Source organism: Pongo pygmaeus, chromosome 12 (genome assembly GCF_028885625.2).
Source record: "Pongo pygmaeus isolate AG05252 chromosome 12, NHGRI_mPonPyg2-v2.0_pri, whole genome shotgun sequence".
In the NCBI taxonomy this organism is placed as follows: domain Eukaryota; kingdom Metazoa; phylum Chordata; class Mammalia; order Primates; family Hominidae; genus Pongo; species Pongo pygmaeus.
In genome coordinates, this window is record NC_072385.2 from 78326274 (window position 1) to 78353959 (window position 27686).

The window sequence follows — 27686 nt, forward strand, 5'->3', positions numbered from 1 at the left end:
CAGTGGCGCGGTCTCAGCTCACTACAAACTCCGCCTCCCAGGTTCAAGCAATTCTCCTGCCTCAGCTTCCCGAGTAGCTGGGATTACAGGCGCCCATCACCACACCCGCCTAATTTTTGTATTTTTAGTAGAGATGGGGTTTCACCATGTTGGCCAGGCTGTTCTCTAGCTCCTGACCTCAAGTGAGCCATCCTCATTGGCCTCCCAAAGTGCTGAGATTACAGGCGTGAGCCACCACGCCCTGCCTCCTGGAACATTTTTCATCCCATAGTCCGCCAACTAGTCTCTACAACTAAATTTCCTAGAGTTGCTTGTACATATTGTCTCTAATCTTTCCCTTCCGTTGTCTGAACCCACTCCTTTCAGGCTTTTGTCCCCACCATTCTGATCGGATAGCTCTTGTAATGGTCACTAATGACCTCCATGTTGCTAAATTCAATGGTCATTTCATCTTATTTGATCTGTCGGCAGTATTTGACACAGTTGCTCATTCCATCTGTCTTTGAAACCCTTTCAAAGACTTCACCTCTCAGTTTTTCTGCCACCCTGGAGTCTCTTTTCTAGGCTCATTTGCTGTTTCCTCTTGATCTGCGAGACCTCTAACCATGGAGTATCCCCAAGGCCCAGTCATTGGACCTCTGCTTTGTCTGCATTTTCTTGGTTATCTCATTTTTGTTTAATAACTTTTAAAGTATCATCATATGGAAATGACTCATAAACTTATCTGTCACTCAGACCACTTACCTCAACTTCATATTCACATATCCAGCTATCTACTCAACATCTCTAATGGACAGGCCCCAAACGCTTAATCTCATGAAATTGCTCTTCCCATCTTTATATATGGCAATTCCCATTTCTCCAGTCACTAAGGCCAAAAACTTTATGGTCATCCTTGACTGTTCTTTTATATCCCACATCTTATCTACCTTGGCAGATCTTGGCTTTATTTTCAAAATATATGCAGAACACTACCCACTACCTCCATTGTTAGCACCCTGATTCAAGCCACCATCATCTTTTGCCTTGATTATTGCAGTAGCTTCCTAACAGCACTTCCAGCTTTGACCCTTGCATCCTGTAATCTGTTTTCCACAGAGCAACAAGAACAATTATTACTATTATTTTTTTTTTTGAGATGGAGTTTCACTGTTGTTGCCCAGGCTGGAGTGCAATGGCACAATCTTGGCTCACGGCAACCTCTGCTTCCCGGGTTCAGGTGATTCTCCTGCCTCAGCCTCCCCAGTAGCTGGGATTACAGGCATGCGCCACCACGCCCAGCTAATTTTGTATTTTTAGCAGAGACAGGGTTTTTCCATGTTGGTCAGGCTGGTCTCAAACTCCCGACCTCAGGTGATCTGCCCACCTCGGCCTCCCAGAGTGCTGGGATTACAGGCATGAGCCACCATGCTTGGCCAAGAACAATTCTTTTTTTTTTGAATAATAAGCATCCTTTTATTTGCTGACGCCATTACAAAAACCGATTACATTAGCAACAAAAAAGTGTTTTCTTGAGTTGAAGTCAGAGGCAGTTACTTCCCAAAATGTTAAGTAAAACAGTGTACAACATCAGTATTAAAATGTTAAATTTTACATTGTCTTTACCACTTTGATCTTCTGAACAATTTTATTGAGCAAAATAAGATAAAAGATTACATGTTTATCTTCAGGAATGTAAAGGTCTAATTATTCAAACAGTTTTTATTATAAAACTAAACTCTGAAGGTGTCTACAGAATTGGCTTTTTTTCTTTCTTTAAATCAGTAGTCTAACAAGGATTAGAAAAGACAAAACTCTGTTCAGTGTTTCTGACAAAGTAGAAAGGGTGAAAACATAAATAAGGCTTTAATTTGGCAAAATATAATACAATGCCTTTTTTATCCTCAAATGAACAGTTTCCCAATTACTTCACTCTAACACCTGGTAGTGCTCTTTCTCTTTTGTGAGCTGTTGGTTTACTGCCTGAAGCAACTGCTGTAACTGTGTTACAGTCTGATTTAGACTTACAGACATTGTCTCCTTCTCAGAAGACTCCATTTCTGGGGAAACATCACTATTTTCAATAACAGTAGTGTCTCCAGCAGCTTTTACTATTTTTGACTGGATAAGCTCCAGTGACTGTTGAGCCTTATGCAAATCACCAGCTACCTTCTGTCTTTCATTTTGTTCAGTTCTAAGTTTTGTGAGTGTTTCATTTAACTGTGCCTTCAACTCTCTGACTTCTGTAACATAGGTAGATCGTTCCATCTCTGCCTTTTCTAGTTCCATTTCCAAATGTTCTCGAAGAACAGTTCTTTAACATGTTAAGTCAGCTGTCCCACTCTTCTGCACACAGGCCTCTAAAGGCTTCGAATCTCACTCAGAGGAAAGCCTAAATTCTTACAAGTGAGGCTGTTGCTCCAGTGCTGGAACAAGTAGAGGCCACAGTCCAGTGTTGCTCCTCTTGCCAAGTCTGCCCAGAGAAAGGGACCTCTTTTTCTAAACCACACAAAGGTACCCCCAAGACTGATAGTAGTTCTGCCCTCAAGACCCTACATGCTACATAATCTGGCAGTTACCTCTCTGATCTCATCTCTTCTCTCCCTTTCTCATTCTCTTCTAGCCCCATGGGCCCTCTTGCTGTTCCTCAAATGTGTTGTCCCACCCCGAGGCCTTGGGACTGGCTGTTCTCTTTGCCTCAACCACTCATCTCCCAGGAATCTACATGACCTGCTATTTTCAGATTTCTGAAATGTCACCTTATCAGTGAGGTCTTTTGTCTTTCCTGACTTACTGCCCTTATAGAAAATAGCATCCTCCCACCTTCCTTACTCTCTATCCCCTATACCTTGTTTTATTTTTCTTCATACAACTTAACCCCATCTGTCATACTATATTTCTGTATATATATATAATTTTTTTTCTTTCTTTCTTTTTTTTTTTTTTGAGACAGAATCTCCCTCTGTCACCTAGGCTGGATTGCAGTGGTATGATCTTAGCCCACTGCAACCTCCGCCTCCCTGGTTCAAATGATTCTCATACCTCAGCCACCTAAGTAGCTGGGATTATAGGTGTGAGCCCCTGTGCCCAGCTAATTTTTGTATTCTTTAATAGAGACTGGGTTTTGCCATGTTGGCCAGGCTGATCTCGAACTCCTAACCTCAAGTGATCCACCTGCCTCGGCTTTCCAAAGTCCTGGGATTACAGGCATGAGCCGCCGTGCCTGGCCTATTTTTTTTCTTGTGTGTTGTCTGTTTCTACATGAATGTAACCTCTATAAGATTAGGGACTTTGTTTTGTTCAATCCTGTGTCTCCATTGTCTAGAATAATGGCAGACAAACAATAGGTGTCCCCCAAATATTGAGTAAATAAATGTAGCACAACTTAAGCATTGCCCTAGATTTTGTCTTACTAGATGTTTTCCCTAATGTTTCCTTGCCCCCTTCCATAGGCTGATGAGATGCCCCTCTGGCCTTCTGTAGCCCATTGTGCTCACCTCTGTCACCCTGCCTTTTCTGCTTTGTAGCAGTGGCTCATTTACTAGACCTGGAACACTTGACTGGGAACCCTTGTGACTTGTCAACATATCCCTAAATGTCTAATATGAATGAATGAATGAATGGTAATCTTGGTTGGTTTATGTAACTCGATGGCATTTTGTAGATGTTAAGGAACAATCCCTTTAGCTGTGTTCTGGTTTGAGAGCACCACAAGTCCAATGTCTTATGAATAGACTAGATTATTGTTCAGTGATTATTGATTATTCAGCAAACATATGTTTGAGTACTGCTCTGCTAGAAACTGCGTTGTGCACTTGAATGCATATGGTAAAGGAGGGATAATGGGGAATGAGAACATTTTGTTTCCTGATCTTGTCACGCTTACAACCTAATAGATGAGACAGAATATAAACAGGAAGTCTGTAAGGCAGTGTGGTGGAAGGATAATACCATGATGGAGGAAGTGCACAGTATTATGGGAGAACATAGCAGTGGCATCTGACCAATTTTAAGGGAATCCAGGACAGCTTTCCTGAAGCTGAAGAAAGAGTAAAAGCCAAGTGAATCAAAGTGATAGTATGTATGTGTTTTGGGGGTTGGGGGTAATATAGGAGGATGGTCTGCAGGGAGGGGAGAGAATTATGTAAGATCCTAAGGTAAGAGAGGAAGTTCATGGGTGTGGGAATGGGGATATGGGGCAAAGGACAGGGACACGAAGAGAGTAAATTTGGTCAAAGAACAGGAGTCATTAGTTCCTGAAGGGGACTAATAGGCCAAGTAAAGGAACTTGGATTTTATCCTAAGGGTAATACTGTATGAAGCCACTGGTGTCCAAATGTCACTACCCCCTCCCTAATGATAACACCCGTTTCTTCCTCTTTTGACTTTTATCTTTTACTTTTTTTTTTTTTTTTTTGAGATGGAGTCTTGCTCTGTTGCCCAGGCTGGAGTGCAGTGGCTCAATCTCAGCTCACTGCAACCTCTACCTCCTGGGTTCAAGTGATTCTCCTGCCTCAGCCTCCTGAGTAGCTGGGATTACAGGCGTGTGCCACCACGCCCAGCCAATTTTTGTATTTTTAGTAGAAATGGGGTTTCACCATGTTGGTCAGACTGGTCTTGAACTCCTGATCTCGTGATCTGCCTGCCTCGGCCTCCCAAAGTGCTGGGATTATAGGCGTGAGCCACTGCGCCGGTTATCTTTTACTATTTGAAATTATATTATTTATTTATAGTTTGTCTCCCCTACCAGATCATGAGCTCCAAGGAGCCAGGGACCTTATCTTACTTATTGCCGAATTCCTAGCTGTGAAATGGTGCCTGGTGCTTTGTTGACACTCAATAAATACTGGCTGAATGAATGAATAAAAAAATGTATTTCTCATTTAGGAAAACTTTATTCATTAATGAGTTATTCCCTTGCTGGAACTACTTTATATTAATTCATAAATTGACTTGTTGCTATCCAGTTCATCAACATGAAGATAATTTTGGCCTTTTAATCTTCAGAATTATTTTGGTGTCTCCTCTTCTGTATATGGCTATGGGCAGTATTTACAGGCTGTATATGTTATTCACATAATCAGATATCAGTTATATTGCCAGAACATGATACAATTGATTGAGACACTTACTTATCATGGCATTGTTTATATTAGTGAAAATAGCAGCCGGGTGCAGTGGCTCATGCCTGTAATACCAGCACTTTGAGAGGCCAAAGCAGGCTGATCACTTGAGGCCAGGAGTTGGAGATCAGCCTGGCCAAAAGGGTGAAACCCCATCTCTACTAAAATTACAAAAAATTAGCCAGACATGGTGCCCTGCACCTCTAGTTTCAGCTACTCGGGAGGCTAAGGCAGGAGAATCACTTGAATTCAGAAAGTGAAGGTTGCAGTGAGCCGAGATCGTGCCACTGCACTCCAGCCTGGGTGACAGAGCAAGACTGTCTCAAAACAAAACAGAAATAGTGAAAATATCTGACAATGGGGGAATAAATTAATGGAACATCATACTATGAAATACTGTGTAAGCTTTAGAAGTCATGTTTTAAAAAACAATTTAACAACATGAAAAAGTGCTTTTAATATTAAGTGAAAAAAATGGGATGCACTACTGAATATAGAGTTTAATTTCAAGTTTTATAATGTTTGGAAGGAAATATTCCAAAATATTAAATAGATATTTATTTCATTAATTTTGTTTGGTTTATATTTTCCAAATTTTATACCAGGAGTATGCTTCTGTAATTAGGGAAAAAGTTACAATGTTTTGCCTTGCCAGCCATTATTAAGCAAGCCAAGAGTTCTGTTTGAACTTAATGTGACTAAATCTTAGGAACCAACTTCTGTATCCAACTTCAGTTGGACAATTATTATTATTTTTTTTCAGTAAAAACTCTTTCTCTTTTTTTTTTGAAACGGAGTCTCGCTCTGTTGCCCAGGCTGGAGTGCGGTGGTGTGATCTCGGCTCACTGCAACTTCTGCCTTCCGGGTTCACGCCACTCTCCTGCCTCAGCCTCCTGAGTAGCTGGGACTACAGGCGCCCGCCACCACACCCGGCTAATTTTTTTGTATTTTTAGTAGAGACGGGGTTTCACTGTGTTAGCCAGATGGTCTCGATCTCCTGACCTCGTGATCCGCCCGCCTCGGCCTCCCAAAGTGCTGGGACTACAGGCGTGAGCCACCGCGCTCGGCCTTTCAGTAAAAACTCTTTATGCATTCCTTCATCACGTGACAGTTGGCGTTGAGTACTTACAAAGACAGCAGTTCCTGCCTCTCAGAACTCTAAGCAGACATTCCAGAGCTCACAGGTCAGTGCCCCACCAACTGCTACCTGGAAGCTTCAGGGAGATGGGGAGCCTGGAGGAAGGGATGCTGCAGGAACCCCCCAGCAGGCAGTGGGGCCGGGCTTCGAAGGCACCCAGGACTGAATTGGAGGTGGCAGGGGGCAAGCAGGCAGTGGGGCCGGGCTTCGAAGGCACCCAGGACTGAATTGGAGGTGGCAGGGGGCAAGCAGGCAGTGGGGCCGGGCTTCGAAGGCACCCAGGACTGAATTGGAGGTGGCAGGGGGCAAGCAGGCAGGCAGCGTGATGGTCATGAGGTGCGGGGTGAGGGCAGGAAGCCCACAGCATTCCTGACTTGGGGTCGGGGGAGATAGATTGGAGGGGCCCGAGCTGAAGCCAGAGCTTGAGGGAACTGGAGAGGCTGGCTGTAAGCCAGCACTCAGCTTCCCAGGAGACCCCAACCACTGCCGGGTCCAGAGTGCCCTGGGAGAATGTCAGGTATCCAAATGTTTCAGTGGAAGATTCCTTTTTCAAACATTAGCTGGTTCTTTGGATTTTTAATTATAAACATAGTACATGATCAAGGTTAAACCATTTTCCAAGCATCACATAAGGATGGGAAGTAATTCTATCCCGCTCTAGACCTTCCAGACTGGCTCCAGAAGGCAGCTGCCGTCAGTGATTTTCCTTACAGACCATCGCAGCCATCTACCTTGCGCCATGGTCCCGAGACAGCATGGCGTCTTCCCCCACACGGACCTGCAGGTGGCCTCTTAGGAGCTGCCTCGCTGAAGGAGGTCATCCCTCTTAGTCACATCTGAGCAGCACTCACTCAGGCCTCGGCCCTGAGGGTCATGCGCCTGGCCGGGTTCCCGGCTGTGTCTGGTCTGGCATCTGTCTGCCTGTGGGCTACCTTTTCGGCACAGCTCCCTGGGCCGTGGCACAGCAGGCCACGCCGGCGGAGAACCCAGTCCCGGCGAGCGGGAGGTGCCCTGAGGCTGCGCGGGGCCGGCCCACAGCGCGCTCGCCCCCGCCGGGCCGCCTCCGCCCATGATTCTTTACTGAAAGCGGTGTAATGCGGCTGCTTGAAAGCTATACTCTGAAAAATACTGTTATTTTTGACATCATTGAGGGATGGATTTTAGCAGAAGTCCGGACCTCTTTTTGCTTGGTACTTTAATATTAAAGATGAGAATTAAAATAAAGTTTATTATAAAAATAAATACATTATTTATAGCTATTGTGTGCTGGATGAAGCTAGGCCAGATAAGCGCCGGGGTCGTAAAATAGTTGACCTTGTTTGTGTCAAGAGGCTTACAAATTAGTTTTCCCACATGACACAAATAAATATAAAATACCAAACCTTCTATTAGAAAGTGTGAATTATACATAAGAAACCATCAATTATATGATACATGTGAGAGGAGTTGTGCATAGTTAGCAAGAGAAGAGCTCTTCATTGACTGGTGTTTGGTATTTCTGTCCCAGAGCAGCAGCATATGGCAGTGGAATAGCATAGACTTTTTTTTTTTTTTTTTTTTTTTGAGACAGTTTCGCTCTTGTTGCCCAGGCTGGAGGGCAATGGTGCGATCTCGGCTCACCGCAACTCCGCCTCCGGGGTTCACGCGATCCTCCTGCGTCAGCCTCCCGAGTAGCTGGGATTACAGGCATGCGCCACCACGCCTGGCTAATTTTGTCTTTTTAGTAGAGACGGGGTTTCTCCATGTTGGTCAGGCTGGTCTCGAACTCCTGGACCTCAGGTGATCCACCTGCCTCAGCCTCCCAAAGAGCTGGGATTACAGGCATGAGCCACCGCGCTTGGCAGCATAGACCTTTTAATACATAGGTTGAAGTATTTATCACAGAGACAGACGGAAATTTTTTCTAAAAAAAATACATTTTTAGATCAATATTTGACTTAATTTAAAAAATGATTATATTAATTGATGTTCTTTTTTTTCTTTCAGGCTTATCAAAGTATTGGCTTTGTTGCAAGAGCAGGTCAAGATTTAGCTGTTCTTCAGTGAACAAGTGTGCAGATTGTCAAATATGTCAGTTCATCAAATAAGAAAACATGCAGTTCTCCCACCTATCATTTGTAGAAATGACAAGGAATTTTTGGAAAGTATGCAAAGATACATAATTACAGAAACTGAAAGACTGGGCTGTAGTGAGGAAGGACCTGCTGATGAATATTACATCATATACCGAAATGTTTTTGATAAGGTATCATAATGCTCTTAAGACAATTAAGTTTTCATGAGGATAGCAATGATCTATGTTGACAACCAATATTCCTGCCTTAGTAACACCACTGTTTGAATGATCACATTCCATTTGCTGATTTTGAGAAGTTCATCCAATTTCTCAGAAAGGCATGAATGGGAAAAATGTAATTCTGGATTTGTATTGCCTGACTGTGAATGAGTGTTTCAGTTATTTTAGCTTGAGAGCAGATTATAAGTTTCCTTTATATATTTTTTAAAGACAGAGTCTCACTGTATCACCCAGGCTGGAGTGCAGTGGCACACTCATATCTCACTGCAGCCTCAAACTCCTGGGTTCAAGTTATCCTCTTGCCTCAACCTCCTGTATAGCTGGGACTACAGGCTTGTGCCACCACTCCTGACTAATTTTTAAAATTTTTTGTAGAGACAAGGTCTCTGTGTTGCCTAGGCTGGTCTTGCACTCCTGGCCTCAAGCAATCCTCCTATCTTGGCCTCCCAAAGTGCTGGGATTACAGGCATGAACTACCAGTGCCTAGCCCTGGTATCAGTTTTTGATCAACTACCTGGCTGTATGTACCCTCTGATAATAATTTTGACCTTTTCATCTAAAAGTATCATCTGATTTGTTAGGAATTGGGCTGCAAGCAGGAACATAATACTTTCTTGTTATTTTGAGTTTGTTTGTGGTATCATTAAAATCTTGGTTTAGATTTTATCTAACATTAAATTGAGGTTCCTTGTGGATTGGAGTTCTATCTAGAATTATCTAGTCATGGTTTACAAGGAATTAGACTGGAATTAATATTGGAAGTATGGAGATCAGCTTAGAAAATGCTCTAACTTTGTGGAACATATTTGATTTTGCTTTTCAAGGTTTTAGAAATACCTATTATCCTTCTAAACAATTGCAGTTTGCCCACCAATCCTCATTTATTTATGCAGCTTTTTTTTTCCACCCCATCCTCGGAAGATGCCCTGACAGTGAAATAAGTGCAATCAGCTTCTTTCCTCTTTGCCAGAGGAAGTATTTACCTTAAGACTTCAGTAAACTGTTGGTCTCTGAGAAAACAGCCACAGGCAAAATAGAAACTCAGTCTTTTAATTTTTAAACATTACACACTATAACTCTTATTTCTCCTCTAAATAAAAACCTAGTGCCTCACTCTAAGAGAAAGTGAGCTTCAGATAGTGATATATACCTACCAGTAGAATAAGGAAAGTTGATACGTATTCATAGGAGTATAAAATAGAGAAACAGAGTCTTTTCTTCCTTTTATATCATACAGAAAATCTATCTCTTAGAAGTGGTACATTGGCAGGTTAGCTTCATTTTATATGCTGTTAGGATCAATGATATTGCTCTTGGTGTTTTAGTTATTAAGGAATGTATTGCATGAATGTTTAAATAAAGGTAATGTATTGAATAGGTTTTATAAATATCAAGAGTCATGCTGCAACTCTACTGTGTGAAATTAGCAAAGGAAAGTCATAACTATAACATGTTTATCTTTGCATGCCCAAGTGCTAACACTTGTCAGAATTTTTCTTACATGAGGAGCTCTCTGCTTTACATTAATGTAGTTATAGTGAAGTCATTTTGGAGGTATTGTTGGTAAATTTAATTCCTAGAGAAAACATATGGTATTAAATAGAAAATAATATTGACATATATGGTCCCTGTTTCTTTTCTCCTGGTGAGGAGAAAAGATTTACATTTGTACTATTTGCACATTGCATAATTGTAAATTTTACCTTGTAAATAATTCTGTTCTTCAGGACTGAGAGGGGATCTAGAAATGGAAATCATTTGGTACTTTGAGAAACTTTTCTTCTAGCTTCTTGATAACAGATAATTTACCTTCTTCATTTTCACATTATTTTAGCACATTTGATTGTTAATGAACTATTAATGACTGTCTTCTTTGATCTTCCTACCCTTTTAAAAGGAACTAGTTGGACAGAAGATAAAAGTGTCAGCTTGCATCTCTGGGTACTTGGAATTGGGGAACAAATACTAAATTGTGTTTAAAATCAAAGATAGATGGTTTGACCTGGAGAATCATACCTGAATCAAAGCAAGGAAGACTTGAAACTCATACCAAGAGTTGGGAGTGGACTGTAGGGTGAGCGAAAAACCTAGTAAGCAGAGAAGACCAAAACTCGGAAGAATGAACTTTTTTAGAAATGGATGACTTACTGGGCTGGGTGTAGTAGCTCATGTCTGTAATCCTAGAACTTTGGGAGGATTGGTAGGAGCATCGCTTGAGGCCAGGAGTTTGAGACCATTCTGGACAACATAGCAAGACTCTGTCTCTACCAAAAAAGAAAAGGGGGGCGGGGATATGGAGGTAGCTGGACTCTGTAAAGTGGCTGACCTTTTGTGTTCCTGTAGCATATTGTACAAATAGTTCAGATCCATATGTAGGAGCTGAGGTGGAATGAAAACCATTCCTCTTCTTCCTTAGACCCCTGTACCTGGTAAATATAGCTATGGTTATTTTCTTGGATTTAGTAGCAGCCTTAATGCTGGGGTCTCAAACTTAAATGCCTGCAGAGGCCACCAAGGTAATATAAAAGAGTTAAGTGGGCTGGCTATAAGAGAATAAGGAATGGTGGGGATTGTGGTAAAATGAAAAACCACAATAAATAAATAAATAAATAAATAAATAAATAAATAAAACCATGAATAAATAAACCAGTAAAGGAGATTGTAATCGAAAGCTCCAGGTATTATTGCCATTAAGGAATAGGGGTTCCATGTAGGTAGATTTTTCGGAGTTTGCAAGAGAAGTTGAAAATGTGGTTTTGGGGTGAAATTTCCTAAATTTTAAAATATTATGTTGGTTAAGCAAAATTGCCAGCTGTATTCATCCTGTGATGTGCCAGTTTGCATATTTCTACTTTAGTGTATTTTCTGTGCATTCTTAAAGGTTCCCATGAGTGCTCTTCTGAAATCTGTTTCTTCTAGCAAACAGACTTGGGAGCTGATCGTGAATGATACCACTACATATTTATTATCTACTCATTAATATATCTGAGTTGTCTTGGATTGTTGGAGCATATCAGAGGAGTGTATGAAGTAGATGGCCAGGAGCAACAGGGTACTTAATTTGGAAAGCCGCAGATTGATGAGCTCTATTTTATTAAGGATTCTTGATTTGGGTGGATAGGTAGTAAGGTCATGTCAAAAAGACCACAAGTATCATCCACTCAAATATTCCTCTCCTGGCACTTGCCAGGAGATCAATAATCTCCTTATATCATTTGCTCATAGACCAGATGCCTTCCTAGATAATTTTTTCTAGATATTGCCTAGTTAAAGAAAGCCAGTGGGGGATACCAGAGGCTAGAGATGTAGCAGGAATAGAAAGCATAATTGCAGCTTTCTGGGAAAATTAGGGATTGAGCCTGTCTATTCTCTGTATTCATCAATCCCTCTGAAATCCTCGTGTGCAGAATTTGGAAACCATACATTATTTATAACTTTTCTATTTTTATTTTTTGACTTATTTAAAAATGTTTCTTTATTTTTACATGGGTAATGCATATATAAGATTAACAAAAAATAAATGAATAAATAAACCAGTAAAGGAGATTGTACAATGGAAAGTCTGGACCTTCTCATCTGAGATGCTACTTCTCCTGTCCTTCTCTGCAGGCACCCAGTTTCTGTTTTCTTCTGTTATCCTTCCAGAGATTTTCTGTGCCTAAACACCATTTGACGCCACGAATGTATAGTGATGAGGGGTTTTTTACAGGTGCACATGACATCCTGGGAATAGAAATGCAATTAGACATTGAGAATATTGATGAGCCAATAGGAGCTGATGGGTTAGAGAAATAAGGAGGTGAAGAGAATCCAGGATTTTAAGGTTTAAATGAAGTTAGAGACTAGATTTGGAGCGAGTAAGAGAAGATACAGAATTATATTTAAAAGATTAAGAACTGGGAAAATTAGAACTAGCATTATTTTTAACTGAAATCATATAATGCATGTGTTCATACCAAGTAGAACAAAAATGGCCTTTTTTTCCTCTCATATTTAAACTCCACATTATCTACTGTAATGTTCCACAAAGGGCACATGTTTAGTAAATATTGCCTTTAGTGTCCAATTATGTTTGAGCTTGCTGTAGAGTTTAGATTTCTAATTGCTAATCATGTTTCATTTTAAAAATAATCTATAATGTTATTTGCAAGAATTTCAATCCATAGTCTTCTAGAAAAAAAAACAATACCATAGGCAGAAAAATAATATTTCAGGTAATAGAGCACGTCACTGCATACAAATCCATTCTTACTTCAATCAAAAAAGAATATGATGCCTTTATTGAGACAATAAAGAAAGGCCGAAGAACTACATTTTGTCTTCATGGAAAACTTAAAGGTTTGGCAGCAGAGCCTACAGCTTTGGTATATCACAGGAAAAGAACAATCCAACTTGAAGCAAAGTAAGTATTTTAGTAACTAGCCCAAAAGATGGTAGTTGTTGCTTGATTATAATAACTAGCCAGTGTAACTCTAGCCGGTGGTTCTTAGTCTTATTGAATTTCAATTTTATTTAAATGATGCATTTTTATGTTACCTTCTCCTAGTAACTTGAAGTTACTGTATTGTTTACTTACATCAATTAAAAAATATTACTTTTGTTTGAGAACTTTTATAGTACCTCTTAGTGTGTATATATATATATATATATATATATTTTATTTTTATTTTTATTTTTATTTTTTTTTTTTTGAGACAGGGTTTCACTCTTGTTGCCCAGGCTGGAGTGCAATGGCGCAATCTTGGCTCACTGTGACCTCTGCCTCCTGGTCTCAAGCAGTTGTCCTGCCTCAGCCTCCTGAATAGCTGGGACTACAGGTGCATGCCACCATGCCCAGCTAATTTTTTTTTTTAATATTAAAAATAGAGATGGGGGTCTCACTATGTTGCCCAGGCTGGTCTTGAATTGCTGAGCTCAAGCAATCCTCCTGCCTCAGCCTCCCAAAGTGCTAAGACTGAAGGTGTGAACCACTGTGCTGGCCAAAAAGGCAAGAGTGGGCAGTTAGTTATAGTCTTTTTGTTTGTTTGAAACAGGGCTTGCTCTGTTGCCCAGGCTGGAGTACAGTAGCTTGATCTCGGCCCACTGCCACCTCTGCCTCCCAGGTGCAAGTGATCCTCCCACCTCAGCCTCCCAAGTAGCTGGGGCTACAGGCAAGCTACCACGCCTTGCTAGTTTTTGTATTTTTTTGTAGAGATAGAGTTTTGCTATGTCAGGCTAATTTTTGTATTTTCTGTAGAGACTGGGGTCTCACCATGTTACCCAGGCTGATCTCCAACTTGTGAGCTCAAGTGATCTGCATGCCTCCGCCTCCCAAAGAGCTGGGATTACAGGCATGAGCCACCACTCCTGGCCCTCTTAGTATAATTGAAAGCACATTTTGTATCATAAAAATGAGGGTCCGCACAGGGTGGCTCACACCTGTATGTAATCTCAGCACTTTGGGAGGCCAAGGTAGGAGGATTGCTTGAGGCCAGGAGTTTGAAATCAGCCTGGGCAACATAGTGAGTCCCTCTCTTTACAAAAAAGTTAAAAAAAAAATTAGCTGGGTGTGGTCCCAGTTGCTTGGAAGGCTGAGGTGGGAGGATTGGTTGAGGCTGAGAGATGGAGACAAGTGAGCCATGATTGCACCACTGCACTCTAGCCTGGGTGACAGAGTGAGACGCCATCTCAAGAAAAAAAAAAGGAATAAAATAAAATAAATAAGGGATGCAGGTAATTGCTCCAGGTAATTTCCTCCATGGAAGATTTAATAGTACAATTTCATGATTACTATCTGAATTAAAGCACTTAATCCTGTTATTCACAAAGGTAAGTAACCTACTGGGAGAGGATAAGATGCTCAATCCTGTTAAGTAGTCTCATATTTTCAGTGTTACATTTGGTCAGTGATGGATAAATTATTTTTACAGATAATTTTTTTTTTTTTGAGACGGAGTTTCGCTCTTTTCCAGGCCAGAGTGCAATGGTGTGATCTTGGCTCATGGCTCAGTGCAACCTGTCTCCCAGATTCAACCGATTCTCCTGCCTCAACATCCCAAGTAGCTGGGATTACAGGCTCTTGCCACCATGCCCAGCTAATTTTTTTGTGTTGTTTTATTTTTAGTAGAGATGGGGTTTCACCACGTTGGCCAGGCTGGTCTCGAACTCCTGACCTCAGGTGATCCGCCCGCCTCGGCCTCTCAAAGTGCTGGGATTACAGGCATGAGCCACCGTGCCCGGCCTTTTACAGATAATTTTAAGTCAACTTGGAAAACTATGCAAAGTTTGACCTCCATTTCTGGTAATATGGCTGGCTAGATGTTGAGATAGACCTTCCTACTGAGGAAAAATACTACCTAATATATTTTTTCAAAAATCTTTCGAGGCCGGGCGCGGTGGCTCACGCCTGTAATCCCAGCACTTTGGGAGGCCGAGACGGGCGGATCACGAAGTCAGGAGATCGAGACCATCCTAGCTAACACGGTGAAACCCCGTCTCTACTAAAAATACAAAAAATTAGCCGGCCTGGTGGCGGGCGTGCCTGTAGTCCCAGCTACTAGGAAGGCTGAGGCAGGAGAATGCTGTGAACACAGGAGGCGGAGCTTGCAGTGAGCCGAGATCGCGCCACTGCACTCCAGCCTGGGTGACAGAGCGAGACTCTTGTCTCAAAAAAAAAAAAAAAAAAAAAAAAAAACTTTCGAAAAGCATCAGAAAGTCAAAATCAGGGCAAAATCTAACAGAAGACAAAAGATAAGTGGAGCACTAAAACTGCTTTGGCCCCGAGAACATTTTTTTAAAAGCTAGTGACCATAATTTTCAGTTTTTACTACGGCATGCAGAATAAAAAGCACAGCCCAAGATCGCTCCACCTGGTATAGTCTATTGGGAAACACTCACCATATAAAGCTAGGATGCTAAAAGGCTATCATCATAGGGTGAACCAGAGGTAAACTGCTCCACCCCTGGGACCGCAAGGAAAATTGCCCTTTACTCAGCTGATCGTTGATGAGTACACAGTTTATTTGAGGCCAATGAAATATTCTGGAATTAAATAGTGGTTGTGGTTGCACAACTATACCAAAATTCCTTGAACTATATATACTTTACAAGGATGATTCCTGAAGTATGTGAACTATATCTCAATAAAGCTATTATAAAAAGATGGAGGACAGAGTGAGAAGGTCATATTGTTATGTCTAATCACAGCTCTACAATGAAGAGAATATGGGACAAAGACAATATTTGAAGAAATAACGGCTGAGAGTTTTCTTTATTCTGTTAGATTTTGCCCTGATTTTGACTTTCTAATGCTTTTGGAAAGATTTTTAAAAAATATATTATGTAGTACTTTTCCCCAGTAGGAAGGTCTGTCTCAACATCTGGCCAGTCATATTGCCAGAAATGGAGGTCAAACTTTGCATAGTTTTCCAAGTTGACTTAAAATTATCTATGAAAATAATTTATCCATCATTTACCAAATGTAACACTGAAAATATGTGAAAGATACCGATTCACAGATTCAACAAACCCAAAGAATCCCAAGCATCATAAATACTAAGAAATACTCAACTAGGTTCATCTTAGTGAAGTTGTCAAAAATAGAGATCATAAAATTAGCATAGAAAGGAGCAACAATTAGATACTTTCTCACCCATGTGGTAACATGTATTAGAACTTAATTCCTTTTTATGGCTGAACAATACTCCATTGTATGTATATGCTACATTTTGTTTATCAATTCGTCTGTTTTTGGACACTTGGATTGTTTCCATTTTTGGCTATGTGAATAATGCCACTCTGAAAATTCATGTTCAAGTATCTGCTTTCAGTTTCTTTTGAAAACCTGCTTATTTTTAACATACCTTTTGTTTATAAGTACAAATCTATTTTGAATAAAGCCAGTGGATATTTTATTTCCACAATCCTCTCATAAATACTGCAAGCTGTTACTCTGAGCCATCAATAGTTACCAAGAGCACTATATAATAATCAGAAGCAGCAGCCAGCAGTTATCTACTGACAAACTCGCTTTTTTTGTTTTTTTTTTTGAGACGGAGTCTTGCCCTGTCTTCCAGGCTGGAGTGCAATGGCATGATCTCGGCTCACCGCAACCTCTGCCTCCTGGATTCAAATTATTCTCTTGCCTCAGCCTTCCGAGTAGCTGGGATTACAGGTGCCCACCACCACACCCAGCTAATTTTTGTATTCTTAGTAGAGATGGGGTTTCACCATGTTGGTCAGGCTGGTCTCAAACTCCTGACCTCGTGATCTGCTCTCCTCGGCCTCCCAAAGTGCTGGGATTACAGGCATGAGCCACCACGCCCAGCAGAAACTTGTTTTTAATTTGCCAAAAACCCTGTGACATTTATATATTGACAAAAATTCTCTTCCTGATCAAATTTTACTCAGGCTCTCCTGAACCCTTTTCAACTAGGCCTGACTTTTGGACTTCCACATTCATCTCTGCACCATTCAATTTTAGCAAGAATCCTGTGAAGTAAGTTTAGCCAGAACCCCCGATCCATGACATGTGATCCCCCAACCATCCTCCAGGTGATGTCTAGTTACCGTGACCTGCCTTCAACAAGAATCCTCTTAGGTCAGTTTATCTAGAATCTCTCCTCACATCTGATGTTTTCTTTTAGTAATTTGTCATCCACTGACCCCACCCTGCTCCTTAGCTATCACTTCCCACTTGCCCATGTCATATTCAGATTGAGTCCAATCATTCTCCATTGTAGTGGTTCCTATAGCTATTGGCATGGCCCCTCTTGAAGAAAGTCTTCCCTACTATGCTTTAACAAGTGTCAAAAATAATTTTTCTGCGTGTATTTTAATATGTTATTTCTCCCTTGGGCCAACATAACTAGGAAGAAAACTTCAAATAATGCTTAAGAGAGGTTTATACTACCTTTTGGTCTTTAAAATTTTCATTTCTGGATAAACTTAGTTTTATCTCAGGGAAGTGCTGTCCTTCCTCTAGCTCTAGGATCAAAATTACTGTAGTAGGCTCAATAAAGTTTCTCAAAGACATCAGGTTCTACTCTCTAGAACGCCTAAATGTTAACCATATTTGGAAAAAGGGTCTTTGCAGATGTGATTAAAGATTTTGAGATAGGGAAGTTATAAAAGTAAGCCCTAAATATGATCATAAATGTCCTAATAAGAGGGAAACAGGAGCTTTGCCATAGGCAGAGGAGAAGGCGGTATGACCATAGAGGCAGAGACTGAAGTGATGAAGTCAGAATGCCTGCAGTCCCAAGGCTGGAAAAGGCAAGGAACAGATTCTGAAGGAAGCACGGCTCTGCCAACACTTGATTTTGGTCCGGTGATACTGATTTTGAATTGATGGCTTCCAGAATTATAAGAGAATAAATTTCTGTTGTTTGTAGTCACCAGGTTAGTGGTGATTTGTTACAGTTGCCACAGGAAACTAATATAATTACTTACCAAAATATTTTTTAAATTACAAAAGTAATTTTCTACTAAAGAGAATAGTTTGTGGCCATATTATTGTGATTAGCACTTATGAATTTCCAATAGGGTTCTGGATCATAGTGTGAGATTTCACTGATGCTCAGAAAGAAAATTATTCCTCATTTGTGAGGCTAGATAACTTTTTTCAGGGCATTTCACCTAGTCCATAATGGTTCAAAATAAAGTAATGATTTAACCTGTTTTACTTTAGGTTTTGTGGTTCAAGAATTAAGTTAGTCGAAAGACATAATAAAGCCTTTCTGTTTTCCAGAATGAGGATTATCGAAAGTAATTCCTCGAAGATTCAATCTCAAATAGATCAAATCAAGCAGTGTAGGGCAGAGTATGACACAAAAGAAGTAAAATATTGTACTTTCTCCAAAGATCCTTCAAAACCTATTCCAGGTATTGTATTTTGTTTAAAATATTTGAGAGAAATCCTGATTATTTCCAATTTTTTACCTAAGCCACACATTAATATAAATGTGCTGATGTATGTGCATCTTGCACGTGTGTGTTGTACACGTAATTTTAGTCAGGACTCTAGGTAGATTCAAGGGAATGGAAAAACGAACTCTAAAAGATTGAGTTTCAGTCAGCTGGGTTATATAAAGTGTAATGCAGTGGCTCCTGAAGTGTGGTTTCCTGTATCAACATCAGCATCACCTAAAGACCTCTTAGAAATGCAAATTCATGGTCCCCATCAGATCAGAGACTTAACTGTGTCAGAAACTCAGTGGGTGGAGTTCAGCAGTGTCTTAACAAGACCTTCAGGTTTTTCTTTTCTTTTTTGAGACCTAGTCTCTCTCCGTCACCCAGGCTGGGCGTGCAGTGGAGTGATCTCGGCCCACAGCAACTTTGAACCTCTCCAGGGTTCAAGCGATTCTCGTGCCTTGGCCTCCCAAGTAGCTGGGATTACAGGCGCGTGCCACTATGCCCAGGTAATTTTTGTGTTTTTAGTAGAGGCGAGGTTTCATCATGTTGTCCATGCTGGTCTCAAACTCCTGGGCTCGAGCGATCCACCCGCCTCAGCCTCCCAAAGTGCTGGGATTAAAGGCATGAGCCACTGTGCCAGGCCGCTTCAGGTTTTTTTGATGCATTCTAAAGTTTGAGAACCACTGGTATAATATAAGGAAATCTGTAGCGTATTAAGTTTTGGTGGATATTGTTGATTCATGTCGATGTCAGCATTCACTGCTTCCACATCTTCAGCATAATACTGTTACCACATTTTAAGAAATTGTAGTATATCCTGGAATTCATCTAGGATATGGAGAGGTTTTTACGATGAGTGGATAGAGGAATTACAGATATCCATCCTGGAAAAAAGAAAGACTTTGAGAATAGATAATAGTATTCCAAACTTTTAAAGATTTTGGCTAGTGTTTATTCTGAGGCGGGATTAATAGGTAGAAATTTTAGGAAGCCAGATTTGGTCTTGGTGGAAGAAGCTGTGTCTTGAAGTAATGAGCTATTCTATACTAGAGGATTTCAAATGAGGTTGAATAATCATCTTGTGATAATCATCTTGTGTTTCATAAAAGTAGGGACTAGATTCACTTTCTTTTTTTTTTTTTTTTTTTGGAGACAGTCTCGCTCTGTCACCCAGGCTGGAGTGTAGTGGCCCGATCTTGGCTCACTGCAAGCTCCGCCTCCCGGGTTCACACCATTCTCCTGCCTCAGCCTCCTGAGTAGCTGGGACTACAGGCGCCTGCCACCACGCCCGGCTAATTTTTTTGTATTTTTAGGAGAGACGGGGTTTCACTGTGTTAGCTAGGATGGTCTCGATCTGACCTCGTGATCTGCCCGTCTCGGCCTCCCAAAGTGCTGGGATTATAGGCGTGAGCCACTGCGCCCGGCCTAGATTCACTTTCAAATATAAAATTGTGACTAGCAAATGACAAATAAGATACATATAACTGACAAATTGGGACTAAGTGCTGAGAAAATTCTGGGTAAGGGACTGGTTAAAATCAAGTAGAATCAATCCAGGTAAGTTTTTGGAGGAGGAGTATTTTGTGATATGTGCTAAAGTCAACAATTGGCCCAGATGAGAAAGGAAGATTATTTAGGGCTGGGCACAGTGGCTCATGCCTATAATCCTAGCACTTTGGGATGCTGAACTGAGAGGATCTCTTGAGTCCAGGAGTTTGAGACAAGCCTGAGCAGACCCTGTGAGAGCCTCTCTCTCTCTCTCTCTCTATATATATATATACATATTTTTTAAAGGCATTTGAAGAGAAAGAGAGAGTTATGAATAATAAGTAGAGGGGACAGTGAGAGAGAGGACTGAAGATTTGGCAGGCATTTATATTTTGTGTTGAGAATAATAAACTGATTACTCTGGGGTTAGCTATAATAGGGTAATGAGAGATTTGTTTAGAGAGAAATCTGTTGACAAATCCTGAATTGTTAGCCAGAAGCTCTTGGCGTTACCGAGTAACAGTGATACTTAGGGGTCTTCAAGGTGTGTTAATGAAATCACTAAAAAAAATTTTTTCAGATGCTAAGGTTTGTGTGTTCTCAGTCTTCACCAAGTCTTCACTGATAATCTTTAAAACTGCTAGCCTGAGGCTGGGTGTGGTGGCTCACGCCTGTAATCCCAGCACTTTGAGAGGCCGAGGCAAGTGAATCACCTGAGGTCAGGAGTTCAAGACCAGCCTGGCCAACATGGTGAAACCCTGTCTCTACTAAAAGTACAAAAACTAGCCGGGCATGGTGGCAGGCGCCTATAGTCCCAGCTACTCGGAAGTTGAGGCAGGAGAATTGCTTGAACCTGGGAGGCAGAGGTTGCAGTGAGCCGAGATTGCACCACTGCACTCCAGCCTGGGCGACAGAGTGAGACTCCATCTCAAAAAAAATAAAAATAAAAATAAAATAAAATAAAATAAAACTGCTAGCCTGGCTTGGCACAGTGGCTCACGCCTGTAATCCCAGCACTTTGGGAGGCTGAAGTGGGCAGATTGCTTGAGCCCAGGAGTTTTAAGACTAGCCTGGGCAACATAGCAAGACCCTGTCTCTATAAAATAAATAAATGAATAAATAAATAAATAAATAACCTGCTAGCCATTCACAAGTTTATGCTAATTTTACTTATGTTCAGTAAGCTATAAGTGCATACTGTCATTTCTAAATTGTTTCTTAACATAGTGAACTGTCTTTCTAAGACTTGTTCTTTGAGCACAAGTGTCCCACACATGGCTTGGCTTGTTTGATTTGTTCCCTTTCCCCATAGGCATGACTCTTCAAGAATCCATGAATCTAGATGCTCTCACTAAATACATGAAACATCTTGAAGATAAATATGCAGAAATTAAACAAGCTATGTTGATAAAATATGTGCCAGCTCAGAGGAAGGCTGATTTAGATGAAGAAATGATTGTGTTATTAAAACGGCGAGATGTAGCTGAAAATCTGAACAAAAAATTACAGTTTTGGTATGGAAGTTGATTATATGTTTTTAAAGTTTGGAGTTTTATTTGTGTTTATTCTTACATTCCACCATTTGATTTTAGGCTCAGTGTGTTATTGACGTTTTTTATCTTTTTAGTCATCAAAGACTGCAGATAATTTCACAGGCACTTACTTCATGGGTAAAATCTGATATGAGCAGCCCATTTCAGGACTTTGTGGAGCAAATTCAGAAAACCAAATATTTACAAGGTAGATTATATTTTTAAATTAGTACCAATAATGGAAGACATTTTTTTCGCTAGCAAGTTAGAATGGGGTTTTCTTAGGCTGAGTTTAAATAAAGCAAAATCATACTTCAGCTAGTTCTCTGTTACCCTATGGATTTCTTCCTTCAACAGCTAACAGGTAATTAGTAAAGAATAGACTTGGTGAGCCAAAGACAGAATGCCTGAAAATGTACATCAAAATAAAGAGGAGGCCGGGCATGGTGGCTCATGCCTGTAATCCCAGCACTTTGGGAGGCCGAGACGGGCAGATCACGAGGTCAGGAGATCGAGACCATCCTGGCTAACACGGCGAAACCCCGTCTCTACTAAAAAAAATACAAAAAATTAGCCGGGTGTGGTTGCGGGCACCTGTAGTCCCAGCTACTCGGGAGGCTGAGGCAGGAGAATGGTGTGAACCCAGGAGGCGGAGCTTGCAGTGAGCCAAGATCAGGCCACTGCACTCCAGCCTGGGTGACAGAGCCAGACTCCGTCTCAAAAAAAAAAAAAAAAAAAAGGAAACGGACGGGGAGGCCACTAAATTTAGGAAGAGGTTGCTGCTGTTAGGAGCCATAGCAATAAGTTGTTGGTATTAAACACATGTATGTTTATTGTTTTCTATTGATAAGTAACCTTAAATATCTTCCAGTGGTACTTTCAATATTTACAGGTGACCAAGGCATTGTTGAAGAACTAATGGAAGATGATCCACGCAGGGCAAAAGAAGCTGAAATTATGCTTCACTACATTGAAAGGCAAATATTTTAAAAGCTTTAATTTTTCAGAGTTATATTTTTTCATAGATTCTTTGTGAATAACATACCATATTGGGAATCTAGGAGATTTTTCAGAGGAGATAAGAGGATTATAATGTTGATATGTTTTATTTATACAGGTTAAGCATTCCTAATCCAAAAATTTGAAATCTGAAATGTTCCAAAATCTGAAAAATTTTGAGCACTGACTTGAGATAGTGATACCTCTGTTTTCTGATGGATCAATATGTACACAAATTTTGTTTCATGCACAAAATTATTAGAAGTATTATATAAAATTGCCTTCAGGCTATGTGTATATGGTATATATGAAATATAAATTTTGTATTTAGACTTGGATCCCATCCCCAAGATATCTCATTATGTATATGCATATATTCTAAAATATGAAAAAATCTGAAATCCAAAACACTTCTGGTCCCATGCATTTAGGATAAGGGAAACCCAGCTTGTATTTTTCTTACATTTCCTAGCTATCAACCTGATGTTACAAAATGTTTTTGAGAATGTCTTCTTGATTCAGATTATTCTAGCCAATTCAGTCCTTTCTTTCTCATTATTTCTATCCCATGACTTATTAAGGAGGCATATTTCTCCCTAATACTTAAGTTATTATATATAGTATATAATAGAAGATTAAAGAGATTTAAGACTATATTCTTTTTTACTTTGTTTACTTTTTATCAAATATTACTTTCATCAAATATTTTAAGTATACATAAAAAATATAGAGAATAACATTAACAAAATGTTATTCTGTGTACCAACTTAGCAAGAAATTAACATTTTGCCTTATTTACTTCAGCTCTTTTTGTAGAAGTTTGTTACAGTTGACGTCCCACTGTATATCATTCCTCCTATCTTCAATTCCTTTTCCCTGCTTTTTTCCCCTCACAGCTGCTCCCCTGGTGTTTAACATGCACGTGCATTTTTAAACATTTTTAATACATAGTAAGACTATATTCTTTAAGAGGTTAATTCGTAGGCTATGATGCTTATCTGTAATGAACATATGTAATATTCCTGGTCTTTATATGTTAAACAGTTTTCAGCTGTTAATTGGATTGTTGGTATGGTAAAAAGAAGGGGGTAAATATAATTTTGGGCAGAACACAAAAGCTCATGTTATTTCCCTACACTGTAATGCTTCTCTAAGTCTGACAGTTTGATATGAGAGAAAAACCCTTGTTGAGATTGAAAGTTTTATGTATTTTGCTTAATATTACTTTAGTGGGTTTTCTGCCTGGGGCTCCACATTCATTTGCAACACTATGTAACTTCTGTTTATCATAGTTTTATTAATTGTGAGGTAAGGACTGATTTGAAGACCTTTTGCCATAGGAAGAGGAGTAGAGGCTTAAGTTATCTTAACTATTATCTTTCCTTCTTGTGCTAATCTTTGATTGGGAGCCTGTTGCGTGGCAGAACAACATAGGCTTCTGAATCCCAAGGACACCTCTTGATCTCCAATTTGGCTGCTTCTTTTTTTTTTTTTTTTTTTTTTTTTTCAGACGGAGTCTCGCTCTGTTGCCCAGGCTGGAGTGCAGTGGCACAATCTTGGCTCACTGCAACCTCTGCCTCCCGGGCTCAAGTGATTCTCCTGCTTCAGCCTCCTGAGCAGCTGGGACTACAGGCACATGCCACCACGCCCAGCTAATTTTTTTTTTTTTTGTATTTTTAGTAGAGACAGGGTTTCACCATGTTAGCCAGGATGGTCTCGATCTCCTGACCTCGTGATCCCCCATCCTCGGCCTCCCAAAGTGCTGGGATTACAGGCAAGAGCCACCATGCCCGGCCCAATTTGGCGGCTTCTATCTTCAATTAATATTTCCTTTAGGCGATGTTTCTAAGCAGATTGCCCTTCTTCCCTCTGATGCCAGTACTTTTTCATGTGGAGATGATATGCAGGGAAAAAAATCTGAGTTCATAATAAATTCAAGTTATTTCTTCCATTCTCTATGGCTTGCTGTAAGTGCTATAGGAATAAAGTTTAGGATCATGTTCAAAGTCAGCTAGCAGGTGGGAGTTTTATTCTGAGACTTAAAAAAAACCCAACAGAGTATTAGAGAAAGATTTCAAAGAACATCTTACAGTGTGAATGATTCTAGTTACAGTTTATTAGAATTCCTTTTTGTTTTTCTATATCGTTATGCCACTATATTTAGTCTGTATTAAACATTTCTAATCAGTTTTTTCTCTTTTTGTGTCATTATAATGCATTATAAAATGTGATGGCTATAGATTTAATGAGTTAATCTCACTTGGTGAATATGAAAAAGCAGCTTGTTATGCAGCAAACAGTCCTAGAAGAATTCTTCGAAACATTGGTACAATGAATACATTTAAGGGTAAGCATTTCTCTCTGAACCTTATATATGTATGCAAATTTACTACCTTTTCTCTCATAAAATAGAAAAAGCATTAAACTGGGAGACTAAAGGTCTAGGCCCCAGCCCTATCTCTACCATTTACTCAGTTTGCTTAGCAGTAACATTAGGGGTTTGATTAGATTTTCTAAATTACATTATGAACGATTTTAAGTATACAGAAAAGTATGGAGAAACATTAACACCCATGTACTCACTATCAAGATTTAATAAATGTTAATACTTTGTCAAATTTGCTCCACATCCTTTTAAAACACAGCTTCCTTGTGGTAAATTGACATAATACAACAAATTGTACATATTAAAGTACACAATTTGGTAAGTTTTTTTTTTTTTTTTTTTTTGAGACAGAGTTTCATTCTTGTTGTCCAGGCTGGAGTGCAGTGTGCAGTCTTGGCTCACTGCCACCTCTGCCTCCCAGGTTCAAACGATTCTCCCGTTTCAGCCTCCCAAGTAGCTGGGATTACAGGTGTTTGCCACCACACCCAGCTAAATTTTTTGTATTTTTAGTTGAGACGGGGTTTCACCATGTCGGCCACACTGGTTTCAAACTCCTAACCTCAGGCGATCCACCTGCTTTGGCCTCCCAAAGTACTGGAATTACAGGCGTGAACCACCATGCCCGGCCCAATTTGGTAAGCTTTGACATATGCATACACCCATGAGATTATCACTGAAAAGTTCCCTCATGCCCCTCAGTATCCCTCTCTTCCTGCTACTTCCTAGTTCTCTCGCCCTAATTTATTTTACTTAGGATAATGGTGTTCAGTTTTATTTTATGGCTGAGTAGTATTCTGTGGGGGGGGTGTGTGTGTGTGTGTATGTGTGTGTGTATTTTCTTTATCCAGTCATCCCTTGATGGACACTTAGGTTGATTCTCTGACTTTGCTATTGTGAATAGTGCTGTGGTAAACATAATGAATGCAGGTGTCTTTTTCATATAATGGTTTATTTTCCTTTGGGTAGATACCCAGTAGTGGGATTGCTGGATTGAATGGTAGTTCTATTTTTAGCTCTTTGAGAAATTTCCATACTGTATTCCATAAAGATTGTACTAATTTACATTCCCACCAAAAATGTAAAAGCGTTCCCTTTTCTCCACATCCTCTCCAACATCTGTTGCCTTTTGACTTTTTATTAATAGCCATTCTGATTGGTGTAAGATGGTATCTCATTGTGATTTTGTAGTTCCCTGCTTTGTAGATCTCCCTGCTTTGGGCAGTATGGCCATTTTAACAATTTAACTATTTTTTTTAACCCATTAAACAGCCCCAACTCCCCCACCCAACTCCCCTACTACCCTTCATAGCCTCTGGTAACCATCCTTCTACTATGTTCATGAGTTCAATTGTTTTTATTTTTAACTCCACCAACAAATGAGAACATGTGAAGTTTGTCTTTCAGTGCCTGGCTTATTTCACCTAACATAATGACCTCCAGTTCCATCCATGTTGTTGCAAATGATAGGATCTCATTCTTTTTTATGACTGAATAGTACTCTATTGCTTATATGTACCACATTTTCTTTCCATTTGTCTGTTGATGGACACTTAGGTTGCTTCCAAATCTTGGCTATTGTGAATAGCACTGCATTAATCATAGGATTGTTGATCATATGGTATAATCATAGGATTGCTGGATCATATGGTAACCCAAGTTTTAGTTTTTTGAGGAACCTCCAAACTGTTTTCCATAGTGGTTGTACTAATTTACATTCCCACCAACAGTGTACAAGGGTTCCCTTTTCTCCACATTCTTGCCAGCATTTCTTATTGCCTGACTCTTGGATAAAAGCTACTGTTTTAACTGGGCTGAGATGATATCTCATTGTAGTTTTGGTTTGTATGTCTCTAATGATCAATGATGTGGAGCACCTTTTCATATGCCTGGTTGCCATTTGTATGTCCTCTTTTGAGAAATGTCTATTCAAATCTTTTGCCTTTTCTTTTTTTGACAGAGTTTCCCTCTTGTTGCCCAGGCTGGAATGCAATGGTGCGATCTCGGCTCACTGCAACCTCCACCTCCCAAGTTCAAGTGATTCTCCTGCCTCAAACTCCTTAGTAGCTGAGATTACAAGCATGCACCACCATGTCCAGCTAATTTTGTATTTTTAGAAGAGATGGGGTTTCATCATGTTGGTCAGGCTGGTCTCGAACTCCCGACCTTAGGTGATCCACCCGCCTTGGCCTCCCAAAGTGTTGGGATTACAGGCATGAACCACCGCACCTGGCCGTCTTTTGCCCATTTTTAAACAGATGATTAGATTTTTTTCCTATGGAGTTGTTTGAGCTCCTTATGTATTCTGGTTATGAACTCCTTGTTAGATGGGTAGTTTGCAAATATTTTCTCCCATTCTGTGGGTTGTCTCTTCACTTTGTTGATTGTATCCTTTCTGTGCAGAAGCTTTTTACCTTGATGTGATCCCATTTGTCCATTTTTTTCTTTGATTGCCTGTGCTTGTGGGGTATTATGCAAGAAATTTTTGCCGAGACCAATGTCCTGGAGAATTTCCCCAATGTTTTCCTGTAATGGTTTCATAGTTTGAGGTCTTAGATTTAAATATTTAATCCATTTTGATTTGGTTTTTTCTATGACAAGAGATAGGGGCCTAGTTTCATTTTTCTGCATATGGATATCCAGTTTTCCCAGCACCATTTACTGAAGAGACTGTCTTTTCCCCAGTATATGTTCTTGTCACCTTTGTCAAAAGTGAGTTCACTTTAGGTATGTGCATTTGTTTCTGGGTTCTCTATTCTGTTCCATTGGACTGTGCATCTGTTTTTATTCCATTACCATGCTGTTTTGGTTACTGTAGCTCTGTAGTAGAATTTGAAGTTAGATAATGTGATTCCTC

The 27686-nt window shown here is 40.1% G+C and overlaps 1 protein-coding gene across 30 annotated transcripts in view; it reads left to right on the top strand.

The window, feature by feature from the left end:
• Positions 1–27686, top strand: part of CLHC1 (clathrin heavy chain linker domain containing 1) — a 62128-nt gene that overhangs the window by 1400 nt on the left and 33042 nt on the right. For 7 of the 30 annotated variants that reach the window (XM_054473970.2, XM_054474008.2, XM_054473960.2 and 4 more), the window contains exons 2-8: positions 8227–8485; positions 12751–12938; positions 18264–18397; positions 21228–21429; positions 21543–21655; positions 22340–22424; positions 24687–24793. In XM_054473970.2, coding sequence (XP_054329945.1) covers positions 8309–8485; positions 12751–12938; positions 18264–18397; positions 21228–21429; positions 21543–21655; positions 22340–22424; positions 24687–24793 — 1006 coding nt within the window. In that variant the 5' untranslated portion in view covers positions 8227–8308. Of the gene's footprint in view, positions 1–6213; positions 6414–8226; positions 12939–16924; positions 17115–18263; positions 18398–21227; positions 21430–21542; positions 21656–22318; positions 22425–24686; positions 24794–27686 lie in introns of those variants that run through there. The other 23 variants (XM_063649369.1, XM_063649371.1, XM_054473946.2 and 20 more) reach the window with 15 other exon arrangements.